An 18006-nucleotide genomic window follows, 5' to 3' on the forward strand; every position below is an offset into this window, starting at 1 on the left:
AGGTAACCCGTATTCACAAGTGATTGTCTATTATTTTCTAGGTTATGTTTAGTGATGAAGAATCTAGCTCATGAATGTAATTTGGGGAACTTGAATTATTGGTTTACATTGTGACCTAGCAAGTTGGAGCTTGTCTAGGGGGTTGGGGTTGGTGCCCTTGTCTGAATTGCATTTTAGACTATAGCAGGGGGATTGGTGTTCCTGGACTGTTGTAGCAGATCAAAATAATGTGACCTAGCAAGTTGGAGCTTGTTTAGGGGGTTGGGGTTGGTGCCCTTGTCTGAATTGCATTTTAGACTATAACAGGGATTGGTGTTCTTGGACTGTTGTAGCAGTCAAAATATCTAAGAGTGTATTGAGTAATATACGAAACCCTAGATAAGGTATTATTCCATGGATGTAGGCAATTTGGCCGAACCACGTAAACTCTGGTGCATTGCGTTTTTGTTTATTTTTCTTTGTTGCACATATTGGAGTGCCTTGATTGCAGAGTGGTGGTACACTGTCTGGTAGACCCACCACATTGTGGTGAATTTTTTAAGACACCGATTCACCCCCTCTCGGTGTCAATCTGGGAATAACAATTGGGGTGGGGGCAAGGGCGGGGGGAGGAGGGGGGGGACCCGCTTGGGAGGGGGGGGGGGGGGGTGGAGGGGGGGGGGGGGGGGAAGGGGGGCCAAAGAAGGGGGAAAAAGTTCTTATTTTAGATGGAAAAAAAAAATTTTAAAAAAAAAGAAAGAGGGGATAGATAGGGGGGGTGGGGGGTATGATGTATGGCGAACTGTGATTAATGGCTATGAGGAACCAAGTAGCTCCGCTTATAGACAATGAGGCAAAAATGGCTTATGCATACAATCTCAGGGCGTTAAATGCTATCATGTCTGGGCTGAATAAAGAAGTCATGGCTAAAGTAATGGACTGTGATACAGCTAAAAAAGTCTGGGATAGGTTGATAAGCATCTATGAAGGGGACATCAAAGTTAAGAAAGCCAAACCGCAAATCTTCGAGCACAATTTGAAAGTCTTAAGATGATGAAGAAGAAGACATAGACAACTACATGGTCAAAGTAAATGAGGTTGTAAACTCCATCAGAGGAGTTGGAGAAAAAATTGAAAATTCTGTGATATGTCAGAAAATTCTCCGATCTGTGCTTCCCAAATATGACTCCAAAGTCTCAGCCATTGAAGAAGCCAAAGACTTGGATACAATCACTCTTGATGAAGTACATGGAACACTTAAAACCTATGAGATGAGAACCGAAAAGGGAAAGTTCACGAGAGAAGGAAGCAAGATTCAAAGCAATGAAGAAGCTAAGGGTCAAAGAAGAAAAAGAATCTGAAGACTCTGATGATGAACTTATAGCTTACTTAGCTAGAAAGTTTAAGAAAGGAACAGGTAAACACAAGGGAAAATCACCTTTTAAGTGCTTCAGTTGTGGTGGAATATGACACTTTGCCTCTAAATGTCCTAAGAGAGGAAACATAGATGAAGAAAAAGATGAACAGGAAGAGAGAAATGAATGCTACTCCTCTGAAGAAGAATCAGATGAAAACAATGACTCAACTGATGAGGTTTTATTCATGGCTATTGAAGATGATGAATCACCTCAAACTAAAGAAAAATCTGATGATAATGAAGACACTGAAGGTGAAATTGATTATGTTGGTGAGTTGTACTCTGCCTTGCTTGATCTCAAAAAGGAAAGGAAGAAAAATAGAGAAATGAAGAATCAACTTGAAAATTCTGAGACAAAAATCAAGGAGTTGACTGTCACAATTAGTGAATTGGAGCATGTTATAAATGACTCATCATCTTGCCTCTCTCTCAAGTGTATAGAGTGTGAAGAACTTGAGAAAGAAGTTGGAAGGTTAAGATCAGAACTTGAAGGAGAACAAAAGAGGAGTTATTTAGAAGCTACCACATCATCCACTCCAGTTACATTGAACTTAAAGGACAAGACAGTTGAAAATCAAGTGACAGGGACTACTCATTTTACTTCTACTTGGGGAAGAGATAAGGTACTAGATGAGATCTTGAGTGTTCAGAGGTCACCTAATATTAAAACTGGTCTTAGATACTCAAAGGGGGAATGTTCAAATGTAAATAAGACCAATGGAAATAGAAATACAACAAATCCAATGAGTCTTGATGAGGAGCACCAAAAGAATCCATATATTGGGAAGACCAAGCCAAAGATGAGTAAAGAAGGCTATACTGGAGCTTATCATAAAACATTTAATGATCAAGGCTTTAATGGGTATTGTTATGGATGCAACAACTTTGGACATAAAGTGGCAAACTGTAGAAGACAAAACAAGGTTGTGGCATTCAACAACATAAACAGATTTGCTCCATTGGATAAGGTTAAAATAGAATGCTTCAGGTGTTTCAAGTTGGGACATATTGCAAAATATTGTTGGACTACTCTTCCTTCACAGAAGTAGATAAACCTTCCCCAAAAGCTAGCTCAAAGACATGCACAAACAATTCAAAGAAAACCGATGGAACCTATTGATGTATCAGATAAAGCAGTTTGGGTTGAGAAAGGACAAAAAGGAAAAATGATAAATTCCTTGGTAGTTCAAACAGCTTTCAAGGCTCATAGTAGCGAGACACCTTGGATTCTTGATAGTGGGTGTTCCACACATATGACAGGTGACAAGAATAGGTTCTCAAGCCTTGATGTAGTGAAAGGTGGTTCAGTGAGATTTGGCAACAATAATGGGGCCAAGATTGAAGGTAGAGGCTCAGTTAAGCTGGATGAAGGAAAATTAAAATCCAATAATGTTCTTTATGTGAGTGGGCTCAAACACAATCTTCTTAGTGTGAGCCAAATCTGTGATGGTGGATATGAAGTTCTTTTCACTAAAGAAGGTTGTGAAATCAAGAAGCCAAAAAGTGGCAAAGCAGTGGCTTTAGGAACCAGAACAACCGGAAACTTATATGTCTTATCAAACACTAGTGAAGACAAGTGCATGGTGAGTGAAGAGGATGAAAGCTTGTTATTGGCATAGTAAGAAGCAAGATCAATGGCATATATCTTTGTCTATAGCGGAAGCTGAATCTAAGCTAGCACAACCGTACATCAAGTGATTTGGATGAAGAGACAAAGTCTATCAAGATCTCCAAATGATTCAAAGGCCTTAGCCAAGCATCTTGATATAAGATATCACTTTTTGAAAGAAAAAGTGATAACAGGTGAAGTGAGCTTGGAGTTTGGTCCCACAGAAAATCAAGTGGCTGATATCTTCACAAAACCACTGTCCAAACACAGTTTTGAGAGAATAAGAGTAAAGCTTGGGGTTGTGGCTCCAAGGGGGAGTAAGTGAGAAAATACATAGAACATCATCTCTCCATAGGATAGGAAGGTGCGGTGGGCACTACTATGGAATAGTCTATGTAGGGGGAGCTCTATGGTAGGGGGAGCACAAAGCACCCTTTGTACTTGTTGTCAAAGGGGGGAGAGAAAAGAGAAAAGGAGGTTGAGTTGCCAACAATCCCAAAGGGGGAGATTGTTGTTCCATTGGCCTAAAATAAAGGTGTTGTCATTGTTGGCAACTTAAGTGGGTTTTGATATGGTACAGCAACACACAAAAAGGTTCCGAGAGAAAGAATCCAATTCAAATAAAGAAAACTCAAGAATCCCGTTTTTGGGGGTCTCTGTCCAGTTTTGATCAACCTCTTCATGGGATGGTCATCCAGTGTCCGATTGAGCCGATTTTTGGAGGAGAGCTTCACGACTTCTTGATATTCAAATCCAACGGTGGGATTGTTCATTGGAGATCTCTAAGTTAGTCCGATTGGTACGTCAAAACACTCCTTGTTTAAGTCAGATAGGAACTCTGAGTTTGATTCAAACTCTGAGTCCAGTTTTGATCAATCTCTTCATCGGATGGTCATCCAGTGTCCGATTGAGCCTATTTTTGGAGGAGAGCTTCACGACTTCTTGATCTTCAAATCCAACCGTGGGATTGTTCATTGGAGATCTCGAAGTTAGTCCGATTTGTACGTTAAAACAGTCCTTGTTTACGTCAGATAGGAACTCTGAGTTCGATTCAAACTCTGAGTTAAATTAATCTATAAAAGGAGAGCAAACTCCAGCAGAAGATGTGGACGTTTTGAGGAGCTTGGGAATAGCGTGGAGGTCGAACCAGAAGACGTTGGTTGGCTATGGAGATCTGAAGCTTGGGAATAAGAAGTCTTTTGTTTTGTTGAACAAGAAAGAAAGTGAAAGAGAAGAAAAGAGAAGCAGCAGAAGAAAAGAAGGGAACATGGTTGTATGGCTTTTTTAAAGAGAGAAAACTGAAAAAGATTGAAAAGAGAAAAAAAAAAAAAAAAAAAAAAAAAAAAAAAAAAAAAAAAAAAAAAAAGAGTTGGAGAAAAAGAGAAACAAGTATTGTTACCATGCATCTTACACAAGTTGAGGTAACCCGTATTCACAAGTGATTGTCTATTATTTTCTAGGTTATGTTTAGTGATGAAGAATCTAGCTCATGAATGTAATTTGGGGAACTTGAATTATTGGTTTACATTGTGACCTAGCAAGTTGGAGCTTGTCTAGGGTGTTGGGGTTGGTGCCCTTGTCTCAATTGCATTTTAGACTATAGCAGGGATTGGTGTTCTTGGACTGTTGTAGCAGTCAAAATAATGTGACCTAGCAAGTTGGAGCTTGTCTAGGGGGTTGGGGTTGGTGCCCTTGTCTGAATTGCATTTTAGACTATAACAGGGATTGGTGTTCCTAGATTGTTGTAGCAGTCAAAATATCTAAGAGTGTATTGAGTAATATACGAAACCCTAGGTAGGGTATTATTCCGTGGATGTAGGCAATTTGGCCGAACCACGTAAACTCTGGTGCATTGCGTTTTTGTTTATTTTTCTTTGTTGCACATATTGGAGTGCTTTGATTGCAGAGTGGTGGTACACTGTCTGGTAGACCCAGCCACATTGTGGTGAATTTGGAGGGACCCGCCCCCCCCCCCCCCCGGGGGAAAACGGGGAAAAAAGGGCACCCAAAAACGAGAAAAAAAAAAAAAAAAAAAACACACAAAAAAACAAAAAAAAAAAAAAAAAAAAAAAAAACAAAAATCTTTAAAAAAAAAAAAAAAAAAAAAAAAAAAAAATTATATATAAATATATATATAAAAAATTAAATAAAAAAATAAAAAAAAAAAAAAAATTAAAAAAAATAATAAAAAAAAAAAAAAAAAAAAAAAAAAAAAAAAAACCTTTGCCCCCCCAAAGATCAGCTGAACCTATCATCAAGAACATTGCTGAAGGCTTAGATCAAGCTCATCACCTTCATCTGGAAGTCAAGGAAATTTTGTATCCTGATAGCACAGGGTGTACAATTTAGGACCATCATGAAATCGATTTCAAAGAAACTACAGAGAATGAGAGATGCTGAGGGGAAGGAAAATCTTGTGTGTCCATTAATTAAACAAATTAACTCGATACACCAAATGAGGTCATAGAAAACTTGAGAGTTTCTGTTATGGAAGTTGTAGTTGTTAATAGGAGTTAGCAAGTTATGTAGTAGTTATGCATTCGTTATGGTGGTTTCGTTTTCAAATTTAAATTGTAAGATGGTTAAGGTGGTAATTAACCACCTTTGTGCCAATTTAAGGAGAAGAATGTGAAGACAATGAAGATGATCAATCAAATTAGAAGGAGACTTGTAGACTTCTTCTTTTAGTTAAGTTTCGTCATTCATCCCTTTGGATGATAGAGACTTGTAGTTTCAATGCGTCTTTGGCCTGTGTTTCACAGAGCTTCATTTTGACTCGTGTTTCAGAAAATGACTGTCATATCATTATCAATCAAGTTGCAAGCTTAGTAGTTCATGATGATTACAACAATGAAGAGTGCAACAGATTGAATGGTGTACAAATTAGTGTAGATGGGTCCAAGTCTGCCCTTGAAGGACTCTACAAGTTCTGCTGACAAAAAGTTTGAGATTAAGCTAGTCTAGATTACGTTTGTTACCTTAGATAATCAACGGTCATCTAATGTACTTACAAAGAGCTTAAGTGTAAAGATGTTCAGTAAATATCATTGCTAAGTTGGGCATAATAAATTTCTATGCTTCAATTTGAGACAAAGTATTGTAAGACAAATTTAGTGGAAAGTAAATATTTGAGGCTTCCTTCCTTAGGGTAGAAATCCTTTATTTTCCTGTAGTATTCCCACACTAAGAAGATTTAATTTGTTCTACATATGATAAATTATTAATATAAAGAAAACTTGTGTTGTGTCCTTCAAACACAAGCTGGGATTTCTCCCAGTCTTCAGCATTACTTAATAGTCTTACTGCTTTACATCTGACAAAACATTTGAGAGACTAAAGGGGATGGAAATTAAGTTCCTGTTGCAAGATAAGTTGGATCACTGACTGGGAGAAGGTAGCCTAGCCCATGTTGGGAAGCCTCCAAGAGCCCACTCCTGATGGCCAACACCTACCCACTTCCACCCTCTTGAATTTTAGATCGGGTGAGTTCTTGCATTTTGATTTGTACATTCTCCAAGTTTACTAAGTAATGCCAAGAAGATACATAGAAAAGAAAAGGAAAAATATCTACCTGTTTTCAGTACTACCCTCTATTGACTCTTTTACTTTCCTCTTAAAAAATTCCATATGGGATTCTAAAACAAAGTGAACTCTTATCTCTCATTTTCCTACAATATTTTAAAATGCCTAAACAACTTTATAATTAGTAATGGGAACAATTAGATAATTAAAGACAATGACCTTAATACAGAAGGATAGTACCTGAAATTTTTTGATCGTCGGATCTTGCTAGGGTTTGATTCCACCTTCCGCTTTAATTCCTACAACAATTTCTGCAGTTTGCTCCACTTTGAAAATGAAAGAGAACATGAGATTAGGTTAGGGTTTTCCTTTGCTACCATTAGAGGATGAAAGATGATGATGGGTGATTTCCGGCAAGAGGAAGGGGGAAGGTGTGGGCAGTGGTCACCGACAGGGAGATGAGGCGTGGTGGTTTCCAACGGTGGTGGGCAGTTTCCGACTAGGTGTAGAAAGAAGATTCTCCCTTCACCCACCTATGTGTTGGGTACAGGAGGGTAACTCATCAGTCAATTCACTACATCGAAAGACATTATGGTTATTTCACATTCAAAATATTAATGACTCAAGAAAATCAAACCCAAACTGTGGGTAACTTGTAATTTTTGAAGTGGACCACCAGTAATTTTTGGCACTAAAGTGGAGTGCCTATAGGATTAGGGGGTCACCTGTACAAAACTCTTAACTATGAAGATGGTAAGCAAAATGGATGTTGAATTCAATATGAGAATTCTGTAAAAACAACTAGTAGTTACAGTTGTTTAGTAACTTAGCTCAATCTTCATTGCTCAGACTCAACTCCATATATTATAGCTGAGTCTTCATTGCTGGTGCTCAAATCCATATATTACATTGGCTGGATGATTTACAATTTTAAAGGGAAGTCCATTGCTCATTGTTTCAAATAGTTGTTGGCCCAAACTAATTTCTACTCAATCCATATTGGTCACAAGTGTCTAGCATCTTTTTTTTTCTACAAATGCCAGACATAAACAGCATTTCAATGCAGGGAGTTTGTGAGGAAATGAACATCAGAACTTCAAAAAGCTTATCCAGAGGTTATGTCACACATTGGTTTTGGATTTTCTATGTACACATTTAGAAAGAAAGGAACAAATCTGTTCCTTCAATGAGAGGAAGAACTGTCCTGGCTGGAAATATATATTTTGACGTGGAGAAAGCTCATTCACGAGATCCCCATCCACAGTGACCCACATATTTGAGCAGTTTCTGGCCAGGATCGAGACTGTATGATAAAGGAAAGAGATCCACTCATAAACCAACCAAGATATTGCTAGGGTAGCTCATAAACTTGAAGATGATTTCTTTCTTATCTCTCAACTGGTCCGGATCAGTTATCAGCTCGGAGATTCAAAGACGATTCCTCACTCATTCTCTCCTTTTAAATGAAAGATGATGCCACAATGCAGCCTTGCCTGTTGTCATCTCCTAATTTGGCAGTGGCTCATTGCAAACAGTTCAAATATTAGATCATTTATGGAGAAACTGGAATTGGTATTGAAGTTTGATTGTGGCTTCCCTTCCAGGTAAGTCTGCTGCATGTGTGCCTGAAGACCTGTATATACACCAGCAGATAAAGAGTGATTTCAGGGACACCGAAGGGGAAAAGTGAAAACGACAATGTAGAGGGTCAAGAAGAGAACATCTTTAACTAGTTAAATGAATTGAGAGCTTGTTATTTAACAATTCACATGGAGGTGATGAGATTACCTGTTAATCACTGGAACTTCAATTCTAAACAATTGAACATAGGTGGCTCTAGTTGGAGTTCCTCTCAATACCTACAGGAAAATCACAACGTATTGAATCATCCTTATTTCCCAATTATTGTAGAAAGCCAACATCGAAAAAGAAAAAAAGAAAAAAAAAATCTCACAATAGATCATCCTACTAATAACAAAAAAGTAGTTACAGTACATAATAAGGAGCATAACAGAGGCAGGTGATATCACTTTGGTCATTTAATCAAATCCATTTGAATATAATCCATCATCCATAGCGTTATAAATCATACTAAAACCAGGTTCATACTTGACTCAATCAAAATACTACTCTTTACTTATTAGATAGGGTCTCCAGAATCTATTCCATTTTTACTTTGGTACCCTCAACAACTTTAATTGAACTGAAACACCACTCACCTACTCTGTTTGTAGAATTCTGGGTATTTACTCAAGGTACAATGTTGAAAGTATTATCGGGGAAAATGTTTATTCAACAGAAAACACAAGGTTTTTGTGTAATTTCTCTTAAACTGAACAGGCCTGATGAATGGTACGTCTGGTTTTGAAAATATGATTCAAAATTCAAAACGCTGTATGACAAACACACATAAATGCTAGACAGAAAGACAAGAAAACTTGAAACCAATAGTTAAATTTTCTAGAAGATTAGGTGCATCACTAATAACAATCTTCACTTCAACTTTAAACAAATACATAGGAACAAGTTTGATTTAAAAAAAAAATAAAGAAGTAAAAACATTATACTGTGATCTTAATATAGCGTCACAAAAAAGGGTTAAGAAACAACTCAAATTTGGAGAAAGGCTAACCTCATTTAGTAACTCTTCGTTCTATTGTTTGATAGGTTCCCTCTCACAGAAGATTTCTGTGTCTAGTGCAACAACACAATATTCAGCAGGTTCTGTCTCAATTACTTGGAAGTTAACACTTCATATACCTCCCTAACAAGGAATAGATTACTCCTCCTCAGAAGTTGATATTATTTCAGGAAATTTGCTGTTTAGACAAGAATAAACACCAGTAATTTATATTGGCACTTGTAAAAATATACTAAAAAAAAAAAATGTGGGGATAAAAGGAAATCAAACATTTTAAAAGCATTGTAAAGCATCTACAAGTCAAATACACATCCAAGAGGTTCCTGGGTCATGCCTTAATTGTATCCTCAATAGGAAGGATTTGAATAGGCTTCCTGTACTTCACATCTCCAAGACATACCCTAACAACAGCTGCCCCAACCTTACTCTTGTGGTTTAGTTCCTCACTATGAAAACTGTCCCCCTCCGGCGAAACATGTGAACATGGAAAAAGAAAAAATTAGTAGAGTTACTAAGTAGGGTTATTGAAACTCACAATGAATTTCAATGTATTGACTGCTTTTCACTGTGATGAGTAAAGAATCTAGAAGTGTTTCACAGTACAACTGCCATTAAAACTATAAGGTCCTGTAGCTTGAATGGTCATACAGTATTAGCTCCTTTTTCTAACATGTGCTGAGTTCCACGCCCAGATAAGGATGTGATGCTAGTGAGATGAATCACCTTAAAAGGCAATTTTGGCGGAGTAAAATCAAGGATACAGAAAGGATATATTGGGTCAGCTGAGAAGACCAAACTGCTGACTAGTCTGGCTTAAACACACTTCATTCTCATTACAATGAGTCATTTATTTTATCCAGTTTTTCCTACCCAACTACCAGATTGAGTTGCTGTATATGCATCAATACCTTTCCTAGAGACTGTAAAACTCAGTTGCTTGCTTTTTCAAGGCTAGTTCCAACTGAATCTCAGAAGCCTCAGTTATGGCTTACTGGCAAACTCACTCCCAACACCCAATAATGGATAGTCTTCAAAGAAGTTACTCAGATTTTGGCATCTGGGTTATGTGGTACATAAAACTAATCCCATGATGAAATAAAAGCTCCCAACAATAATAAAAGATCAGACTGAATTACATTGAATTGATCTCATGCCCATGTCACTTTTCATGCTCTTGTTTGATAGGTTCCCCCCCCCCCCCCCCCCAACCCCCCCAAAAAAGAAAAGAAATGATTTATTTATGTAGGAGTGCAACTACATCATATAATCTAACAGGGTTTTGCCAAAATTACCTTGAATTGAACACTTCATAGACCTCTGTCACAAGCAATAGATCCCCTTCCTCACAGATCAATACAACTCCAGTATATATGCTGATCAAACAAAAAGAAACACTAGTGATTTACAGTGCCACCTATATAAAAATGTTACAGTGATAAAGGAATTAAACTATACAAAAGTATTGTAAAGCATTTAAACTTCAAATGTTAACATAAGAAAATGGGGAGATAAAGGAATCAAACTATACAAAAGCATTGTAAAGCATTTAAACTTCATGAACAAATCGAACAGGTTCCCAAGTTACTCCTCAATTGTATCCTCCATAGAAAGGATGTGAACAAACTTCCCACACTTCACAACTGGCAACTAATGAATAGAAGAAACATCCCCAAGATGTAGCCTAAAATTAACTAGAACAACCTTATGCATTTCGATCTGTCGTTCCTCACATTGATCATCACCAATGAGTACGTTATTTCTGTTCCCTCATTTCTTCTCCTGTACAATTTATATGTAATGAGATTTCATGGGAGCATCCTAACCTTATATATCAAAAACTAGGACTAGAGGGAATAACCTTGATTAGAATTGTATACCACGGGAAGTTTGGAAGATGCCCATTTACATTTTAGGATTCTTGAAAACCAGAGTTGTCATCATTTGCAGCTTCACCAACATCAAGACAGTTTGGAGACTTTTCATTTCAAATATTTCTGTTCCTTCATTTCCTGTCAATGAACTAAAGTGTGAGATGCAAGATTCTAAGTGGAATAAAGCCATGCAAAACTTATTAGTATCACCTTGCTGAAATTTGATGTTGTCTTCACAAAACTCCAATTTATGTAGTAGATTTGTCATAAAACCATTTTGCCTTGCTCTAATACTCCTCATTCATTCTAGCATAAGCATGAATTGGGGTGGTGCCCCCATCTTTTTTAGTCATTGAAAATTTTCATTTCCCCCCCCTTTTTTAAAAATATTTTTATACATGGAAACAGGTGGAGCCTACAAACTTATTCTATAAATGGGGAGTCTTTCTTTTGAAAAACTTGTACGTGCATGATATAAGGCAAATCCTTACCAAAAATCAAAAGGAACATAATGCAAATTGATTGCTCAAAACAAAGAATAACAGACGAACTGTTGTTTTACCTTCCTGGATGGATGTTCAATCAATATCAGGTAGGTGCTTGCATCCTTCAATAGATACCGTCTTCAAGTTCTTCAAAGCTTTTGGTAAGCTTTTCAAGGAGGGGGCACCACTTAATGCGCAGAGTCTTTAAGCTTTTTAATCTTTCAAGACCATGAATCTCAATTAGATTGTCGCACGAACATATTTCAAAATCTTCCAAGCACTTCAATCCGTCGAGGCCAGGAATTTTAGGTAACTTGTGACATGCTCGAATCCATATAGTCTGCAACTCCTTCAAGTTTGAAAGATCTGGTAATGTTTCCAAGGAGGAACAACCATCAATGTGCAGACTCTTTAAGCTTCTCAATCGGGCAAGATCGTGAATCTGAACTAGATTGGAGCAGTAATTTATTTCCAAGTGTTGCAAGGACTCTAACGTGTGGAGTCCAAGAATTTGGGATAACTTGTGAAATACCTCGATTTTTAAATACCATAACTTTTTCAAGTTGGAAAGATCCGGAAATATTTCCAATTTCTCGCAAAATCTCAGATTTAGTGCTTGCAAGGACTCCAATCTGTCAAGGCCTCGAATCTCCGATAACTTGTTGCACATAAAAATATGCAATTCCCTCAGCTCTTTTAAGTTAGAAAGATCGGGTAATATTTCCATTGAGCGACATTTAAAGATATGTAAAGTCCTCAAGTTCTTCAAAGTTGAGATATCATCCGGTAACATTCTCAATGATGGGGCATCTTCAATATATAATTTTTGTAAGGATTCATAGCCCTCAAGGCGCTCAATCTCTGTTAAGTTTCGGCAGAACTGAATGTGTAGTTCCCTCAGCTGTTTCGAGTCCCTCATGTGTGGTATTTTCTTAAGCGAATGGCAATCCCCTATCTTCAACTCCTCAAGAGAATCCATCCCTTCACCTTCAAAACTTGAGATGTCAGTCCTAGAGATGTTTATGCACAGCAGTTCTTTGGAAGAACTCAATTTGGGTAACTTTTTCAATGACGTACAGCCGATGATTTCAAACTGCTCCAAACACTCCAATTCGTCGTCGGCACCTTTGATCTCTTCTAGGCTCTTGCAAGATTTAAGTTTTAATGTCTCTAGATTTCTCAAGCGTCCTCCTGATGCAATCGATAGCTTTACCAATGAAGGGCAAAGGAAAACATATAGGCTTCTCAAACTTGACGGAAGATCCGATACGTGTCTAACTGAATAGCAATGTTCAACTGACAATCTGGTCAAACTTGAAAGGGAACCTAACATTATGTTTTGAAGTGAGTCGCACCAACTGAATTTTAGGGTGGTCAAACGTGGGGAATAATTAGGAATATCTTGAAGCAAACTACAATAAGCAAAACTAACTCTAGTCAAGCTTGATGGAAGACTTAGGACCTCGCATACGCAACTTATGTCCAGCGTTGGCAAGGATGTCATTTGATCCAATGTATCCGGTCCCATGTTCAAAGACCTACACCCAAATAGAATGAGTGTCTCAAGAGATGTCAACTCACAGATTGGGAGATGTTCCACCTTTTTGCAGTTCTTCATATCTAAAGTGACCAAATTCTTGAGATGACCAATAGATGGGTCGACTCTAATCAAATTTTTACAATCTGCCAGACTCAATACCTCCAAAAGTGGATTTCCTGAAAAGTCAGGTGTGCCACATAGTATGTTGCAAGACTCGAGTTTCAAAACTTTCAGGTTTTTCTCGCCATCTGCAAAATAGTAATTGAAAGAAAGAAAATTCAAAATTTCTTTTCCTTTTAATGCTTGCTTGAAAATTCAAAAAATTAAATAGAAAAGAGTGGTAGAGAGAAACCTTGATATAGTCCCAACCAATCCAACCCTCAGTGATCTGACTGTATGATAGATCAAGAACAACTAGTTTTCTTGGACAAAAGTTTGTTAGTGCAAATCGTCTAGAAAATCCTCTCCAACTAAATTGTCTTAGTTCCCAAGAAGAGTTAAAGCATCCTTTCCAACTAAGCCATCTCAATTTCGAAAAGGAATTTCTACACTTACCCAAGATTTGTGTACCATCAAGTTTGAGTAATCTTAATTCAGTCATTGCATCAAGGCCCTTAATGATCGAACGTTCATCATTTGATTCACATTTGAAGTCAATAGTGAGTCCTAAACACTTGTTTGTTCCCTGCAAAAGAAATGACTTCCAATTTAAATGTTAAAATTAAATTATTCTAACAAGGCCCACCCCCAAAATTAGTAAAGCCCTCAAATAACTGATTCACACAATTGTCGCAAAATAACAATATGCATTGAATACATACCTTCCGTCCAACAAGTACATCCAATACTTCCTCTTTACACCATATTCGACTATGTTCTTCCGGCTTTGTACTCTCTCGATAAACAATGCCTCTCCCAAGATCTCGAAGCACATCATGCATCCTCAGTTCATCATTTTCATTAATCGTTATCAAAGACTTTGCACAAAGAACATCAAGACCTTTTTGAGGGAAAAATCACAGCTTTCCCATATATAACACACAATATTCATTTTCATGCCGATAAAGAAACATGCAGTATCAAGAAACATTTGTTGTTCTTCATGTTCCAATCCATCGTAACTTATTTTCAACCTCTCCATAACATCATTGTTGGGAACCTTACCCAACTTCTTCAACGTGCCTTCCCATACTAATTTCTTCTTCGAAAATAAAGATGAACCTATAACTTTAAGAGCCAAGGGAAGCCTTCCAACAATATTTACCATTGCTTTTGAAAGATCCAAATAATCTTCTAGTGGCTGGTCACTTTTAAATGCATAACGGCTAAAAAGTTTGAGAGAATGATGAAAATTCATTATTTTGGGCTCATAAATTGCAGCATTTTGGAAAGTTAAAATATCCTTATCCCTACTTGTAATAATGATCTTGCTTCCAATGACGAAACCATCCACCATCTCCAATTAAAGACTCTGTGTGAATATCTTGATCCACATCATCAAGAATGAGCAGAACTTTCTTCGTGGCATAATCTTTGCTTGATCATTTTAATTCCACTATCCACATCAATAATATTTGGACTCCCATCTTTTAGGATAGTTGTGAGAAGCTTGTCTTGTAGATAGTGAATCCCAAATTTTCTAGCATTCTCTCGAACATCTTCAATGAATGCATATTCTTCAAATTCATTAAGGACTTTATTCGAGACAGCCCTAGCAATGGTTGTCTTCCCAATGCCTCCGAAACCATAGATCCCCACAATTTTTGTGACCTTAGATGTAATCTCTAATAGTTCCACCACTTTTTCTATATGAGATTTGATTCCAACTAGGTCGTCAGCAACATGCACAAGTCTCTTGTTCAATTCATTTGAAACTATTGTAACAATTTCTTTTACTAAAGCCCCTTCATGCCTGTATAATTCAAACAAGACGATGATAAATACATAGGGTGATTGATAACCTTCATAAGGAAAAGAAGTGAATTATGTGAATTGATTTAGATTATGCAAGTTCCATTATGTGAATTGATTTATATTATGCAAGTTCCATTATGTGATTCGATCTTGGCATTTATTTTTCATCAAAATTCTTCACAAAGATAAAAAAGAATAGCAAATAGGGTAAGGAAAAATTATATATAATATTTCACATATTTTTGTCTCTTAGCCCTAAAATTCTTTCTCGGGTAACTCTAAACCCAGATTATTCTTCATTCATCGATCTAAACCCCATGTTGACCAACCTTATTATAAATTCATATGAGAGGAATATATAGAATTTAACAAAATGAAAGTATTGCACTTACAAGCTTTCCTTTACATGTCGTCCATCCAATTTCCCTATCTCTTGCAGGACATCTCGCCACTCTTGCACTGTTTTCTTGTTGAATTTTTTTGGGTGTTCGTCATCGAAGGCCTTTGCATATTCCCCAGTCTGGTTTCGCACGTTCGTCGGTTCAATTTTGTAGAAAATGGGCAATACAATCTGGCTCCTTGTTCTTCTGCATTCAGATATCTCCTTAAGCTCATTAAGGCACCATTTGCTACACCCATAGTTCATTGAGAAAATGGGAATGGAGATTATTGATTGCCGGATTGCCGCAAGTAAATTCGAAGCAATCTCTTTTCCCGGCTCCAATTCTTCAGCATCCCTAAATGTTCGAATTCCAACTCTATCTAAAGCATGGTAGAGGTGATCGGCAAAACCAGTACGAACATCGTTGCCATGAAAGCTCAAGAATACTTCATAACTGAAATCAGAAGAAGAGGTTTGTTGAGAAGATGAAGCCATTATGAAACTGATTGCTTGATTGAGAATAGGAAAACTGGTAAGAACTCTGAACCACTGAAAAGGAAAATGCGAGTAATCATAAATCTTCAATCAAAGTAGAGCAACTCACATGCATCCGTGCTTAGTTTTCTTAGGAGTTCCCACCATTCTTATTACTTAATTATATTTTTTATTTATTTATATTTCTCGTTGAACACGCAAATTTAGTTGGGTATGCACTAATGCTATTTTATCAAAATAATCCTTTGTATTTTTATTGAATTCTAAATAATCATTTTTTTTTTATAATTATATTTTAAACATTTAGAATAAATCTATTGCAACTTGCAAGAGAATCTTAACTACTGATTGGACGCTTCCAACAGCTAAACAGCTAATTATAAAAGTTCCCACCATTCTTATTACTTAATCTGATCCACTGATTGGATCCATAGAAATTAATGCTACACAAACCATTCACTTGCATATTATGGTGCTTCCCAAGGTTCTTATTATTTTTTTCTCAATTAGCATCGCTAAGTGGTACACACCTCGATAATCAGGAATCTTTACACGCTTGCCTCAAGCACTTAGATAGAAAAAGGAGCCAACAAGCATGGTTTAAAATATCTCCTTATGAAATATTCTAGATCTACTGGGGTAGCTGATAAACTTGAAGATGATTCCTTACTTATTCTGAATTGGTCCGGATCAGTTATCAGCTCGAAAATTCAAAAACGGTTCCTCACTCATTCTCTCCTTGTAAATGCAACAGTGCAGCCGTGGCTGTTGTCATCTCCTCATGCGGCAGTGGCTCAGATCTGAAGTTTGAGTAGTTGCTTCCCTTCTAGGTTACTGTGCTGTGTGCCTGAAGACCTGTATATACACCAGTAGATGAGGAGTGATTTTAGGAAAACTGAAGGGGAAAAGTGAAAACGACAATGTAGAAGGTCAAGAGTAGAACATGTTTTAAGTAGTGAAATGAATTGAGAGCTTGTAATTTAACCATTCACACGGAGGTGACTTCAGATCTGAGCCTGAGAAAAGGAAAACGCGTATGAATAGCCAGTAATCATAGATGTTCAGCAAAGTAGAGCAACTCACATGCATCCGTGCTTACTTTTCCCAGGATTCCCAGCATTCTTATTACTTAATTACATTTTTTATTTATATATATTTGATTATTTATATTTCTTGTTGAGCTAGCACGCAAAGTCAGTTGGAAATACTCTAACGCTCTATGATCAATCCTTTGTATTTTTTTTTTATTGAATTTTAATTAATTATTTTCTTGTCAGTTTCTTATAAGAAAATTCCAAGATGGTCACTTTAAAAAAAAATTTACTCAACAAGATATTTAAAAAAAATGTTTTATTCAAATGAATTCTATTTTTAAAAATAATTATCAAATCTCAAATTTTAAGATAATTTTTTTTACCTCACTAATATTCTAACATGAACTATCCCAATTATCTTCAAGTTTTTCATTACAACAGATGAAATTGACTAATAATAGAAAGAATGAAAGTTACAAAAGACAAGATATTGTCTACCCTAAAATTACCAATAGATTGAAGGAATTGGTAAGCATTTTTCTTAGTTTTTATATAAAAGATTTAACGATAATTTAGATAGTTCATGGTAGAATATTAATTGAACAAAAAAAATTATGACACAATTTTGGATTTTATAATTATTTTCAAAAAGTAAGATCCATTTAAGTAAATCTTTTTAAATATTTTATTGAGTAATTTTTTTTTAAATATCACCATCTGAAAAAATTTCCCTTCTTATAGTTATATCTTAAACATTTAGAATAAATATATTGCAAATTGCAAGAGAACCTTACGGCCCTAGTGAAAGAATAAAAGTCTATTATGGATTTTGGAGGCTTTTTTATTATTTTAAATAAAATATTTGACAATAAATACCAAACAATTTAAAATAATGAAAATTTTTCACAAGTGAGAAAGATAATTGATGCCAAAAAGAGTTATCAATCTGGACATTTTCTACATTTTTTGCAACAGCGTTTGTAGTCCAACGGTTAGGATAATTGCCTTCCAAGCAATAGACCCGGGTTCGACTCCCGGCAGACGCAGTGAATAAGAAATCTTTTTGATGAAACAACTCTTTTCACCCCTTTTTCAATGCCATCCCTATTTTTCACGT

At 36.5% G+C, this 18006-nt stretch overlaps 1 protein-coding gene, 1 non-coding gene and 1 pseudogene across 4 annotated transcripts; 1 reads left to right on the plus strand and 2 right to left on the minus strand.

The window, feature by feature from the left end:
• Positions 1 to 8223: 8223 nt before the first annotated feature.
• Positions 8224 to 13277, minus strand: LOC149011891 (uncharacterized). 2 transcript variants are annotated; one of them, XR_016174503.1, is made up of 5 exons: positions 11602 to 13277; positions 11027 to 11177; positions 10461 to 10947; positions 9160 to 9623; positions 8224 to 8386 (listed from the first exon to the last, which is right to left on the minus strand). XR_016174503.1 is itself a non-coding variant. In XM_089162142.1 (2 exons), the coding sequence occupies exon 1, from the start codon at positions 13140 to 13142 to the stop codon at positions 11649 to 11651; it is 1494 nt and encodes a 497-aa protein (XP_089018268.1). In that variant the 5' UTR covers positions 13143 to 13277; the 3' UTR covers positions 10973 to 11177; positions 11602 to 11648. The 2 variants fall into 2 exon arrangements, 1 of the variants encoding a protein (XP_089018268.1); XM_089162142.1 differs by lacking the exons at positions 8224 to 8386; positions 9160 to 9623; positions 10461 to 10947 and having other exon boundaries at positions 10973 to 11177.
• Positions 13249 to 16008, minus strand: LOC149011892 (disease resistance protein L6-like; annotated as a pseudogene). Its single transcript, XR_016174565.1, has 3 exons — positions 15371 to 16008; positions 13886 to 14976; positions 13249 to 13749 (listed from the first exon to the last, which is right to left on the minus strand). The product of XR_016174565.1 is annotated as a disease resistance protein L6-like (transcript).
• A 1855-nt stretch (positions 16009 to 17863) lies between these two features.
• Positions 17864 to 17935, plus strand: TRNAG-UCC (transfer RNA glycine (anticodon UCC)). The gene has a single exon. It is a non-coding gene; the product is annotated as a tRNA-Gly (tRNA).
• The last annotated feature ends 71 nt before the right edge of the window (positions 17936 to 18006 follow it).

This window comes from Hakea prostrata, chromosome 7, assembly GCF_041222555.1.
Source record: "Hakea prostrata isolate BN-2017 chromosome 7, UWA_Hpros_2, whole genome shotgun sequence".
Classification (NCBI taxonomy): domain Eukaryota; kingdom Viridiplantae; phylum Streptophyta; class Magnoliopsida; order Proteales; family Proteaceae; genus Hakea; species Hakea prostrata.

Excerpts from the sequence above, each read along its gene's own strand:
- LOC149011891 (XM_089162142.1), bottom strand. The coding sequence starts at position 13,142 with ATGAAGAACTGCAAAAAGGTGGAACATCTCCCAATCTGTGAGTTGACA.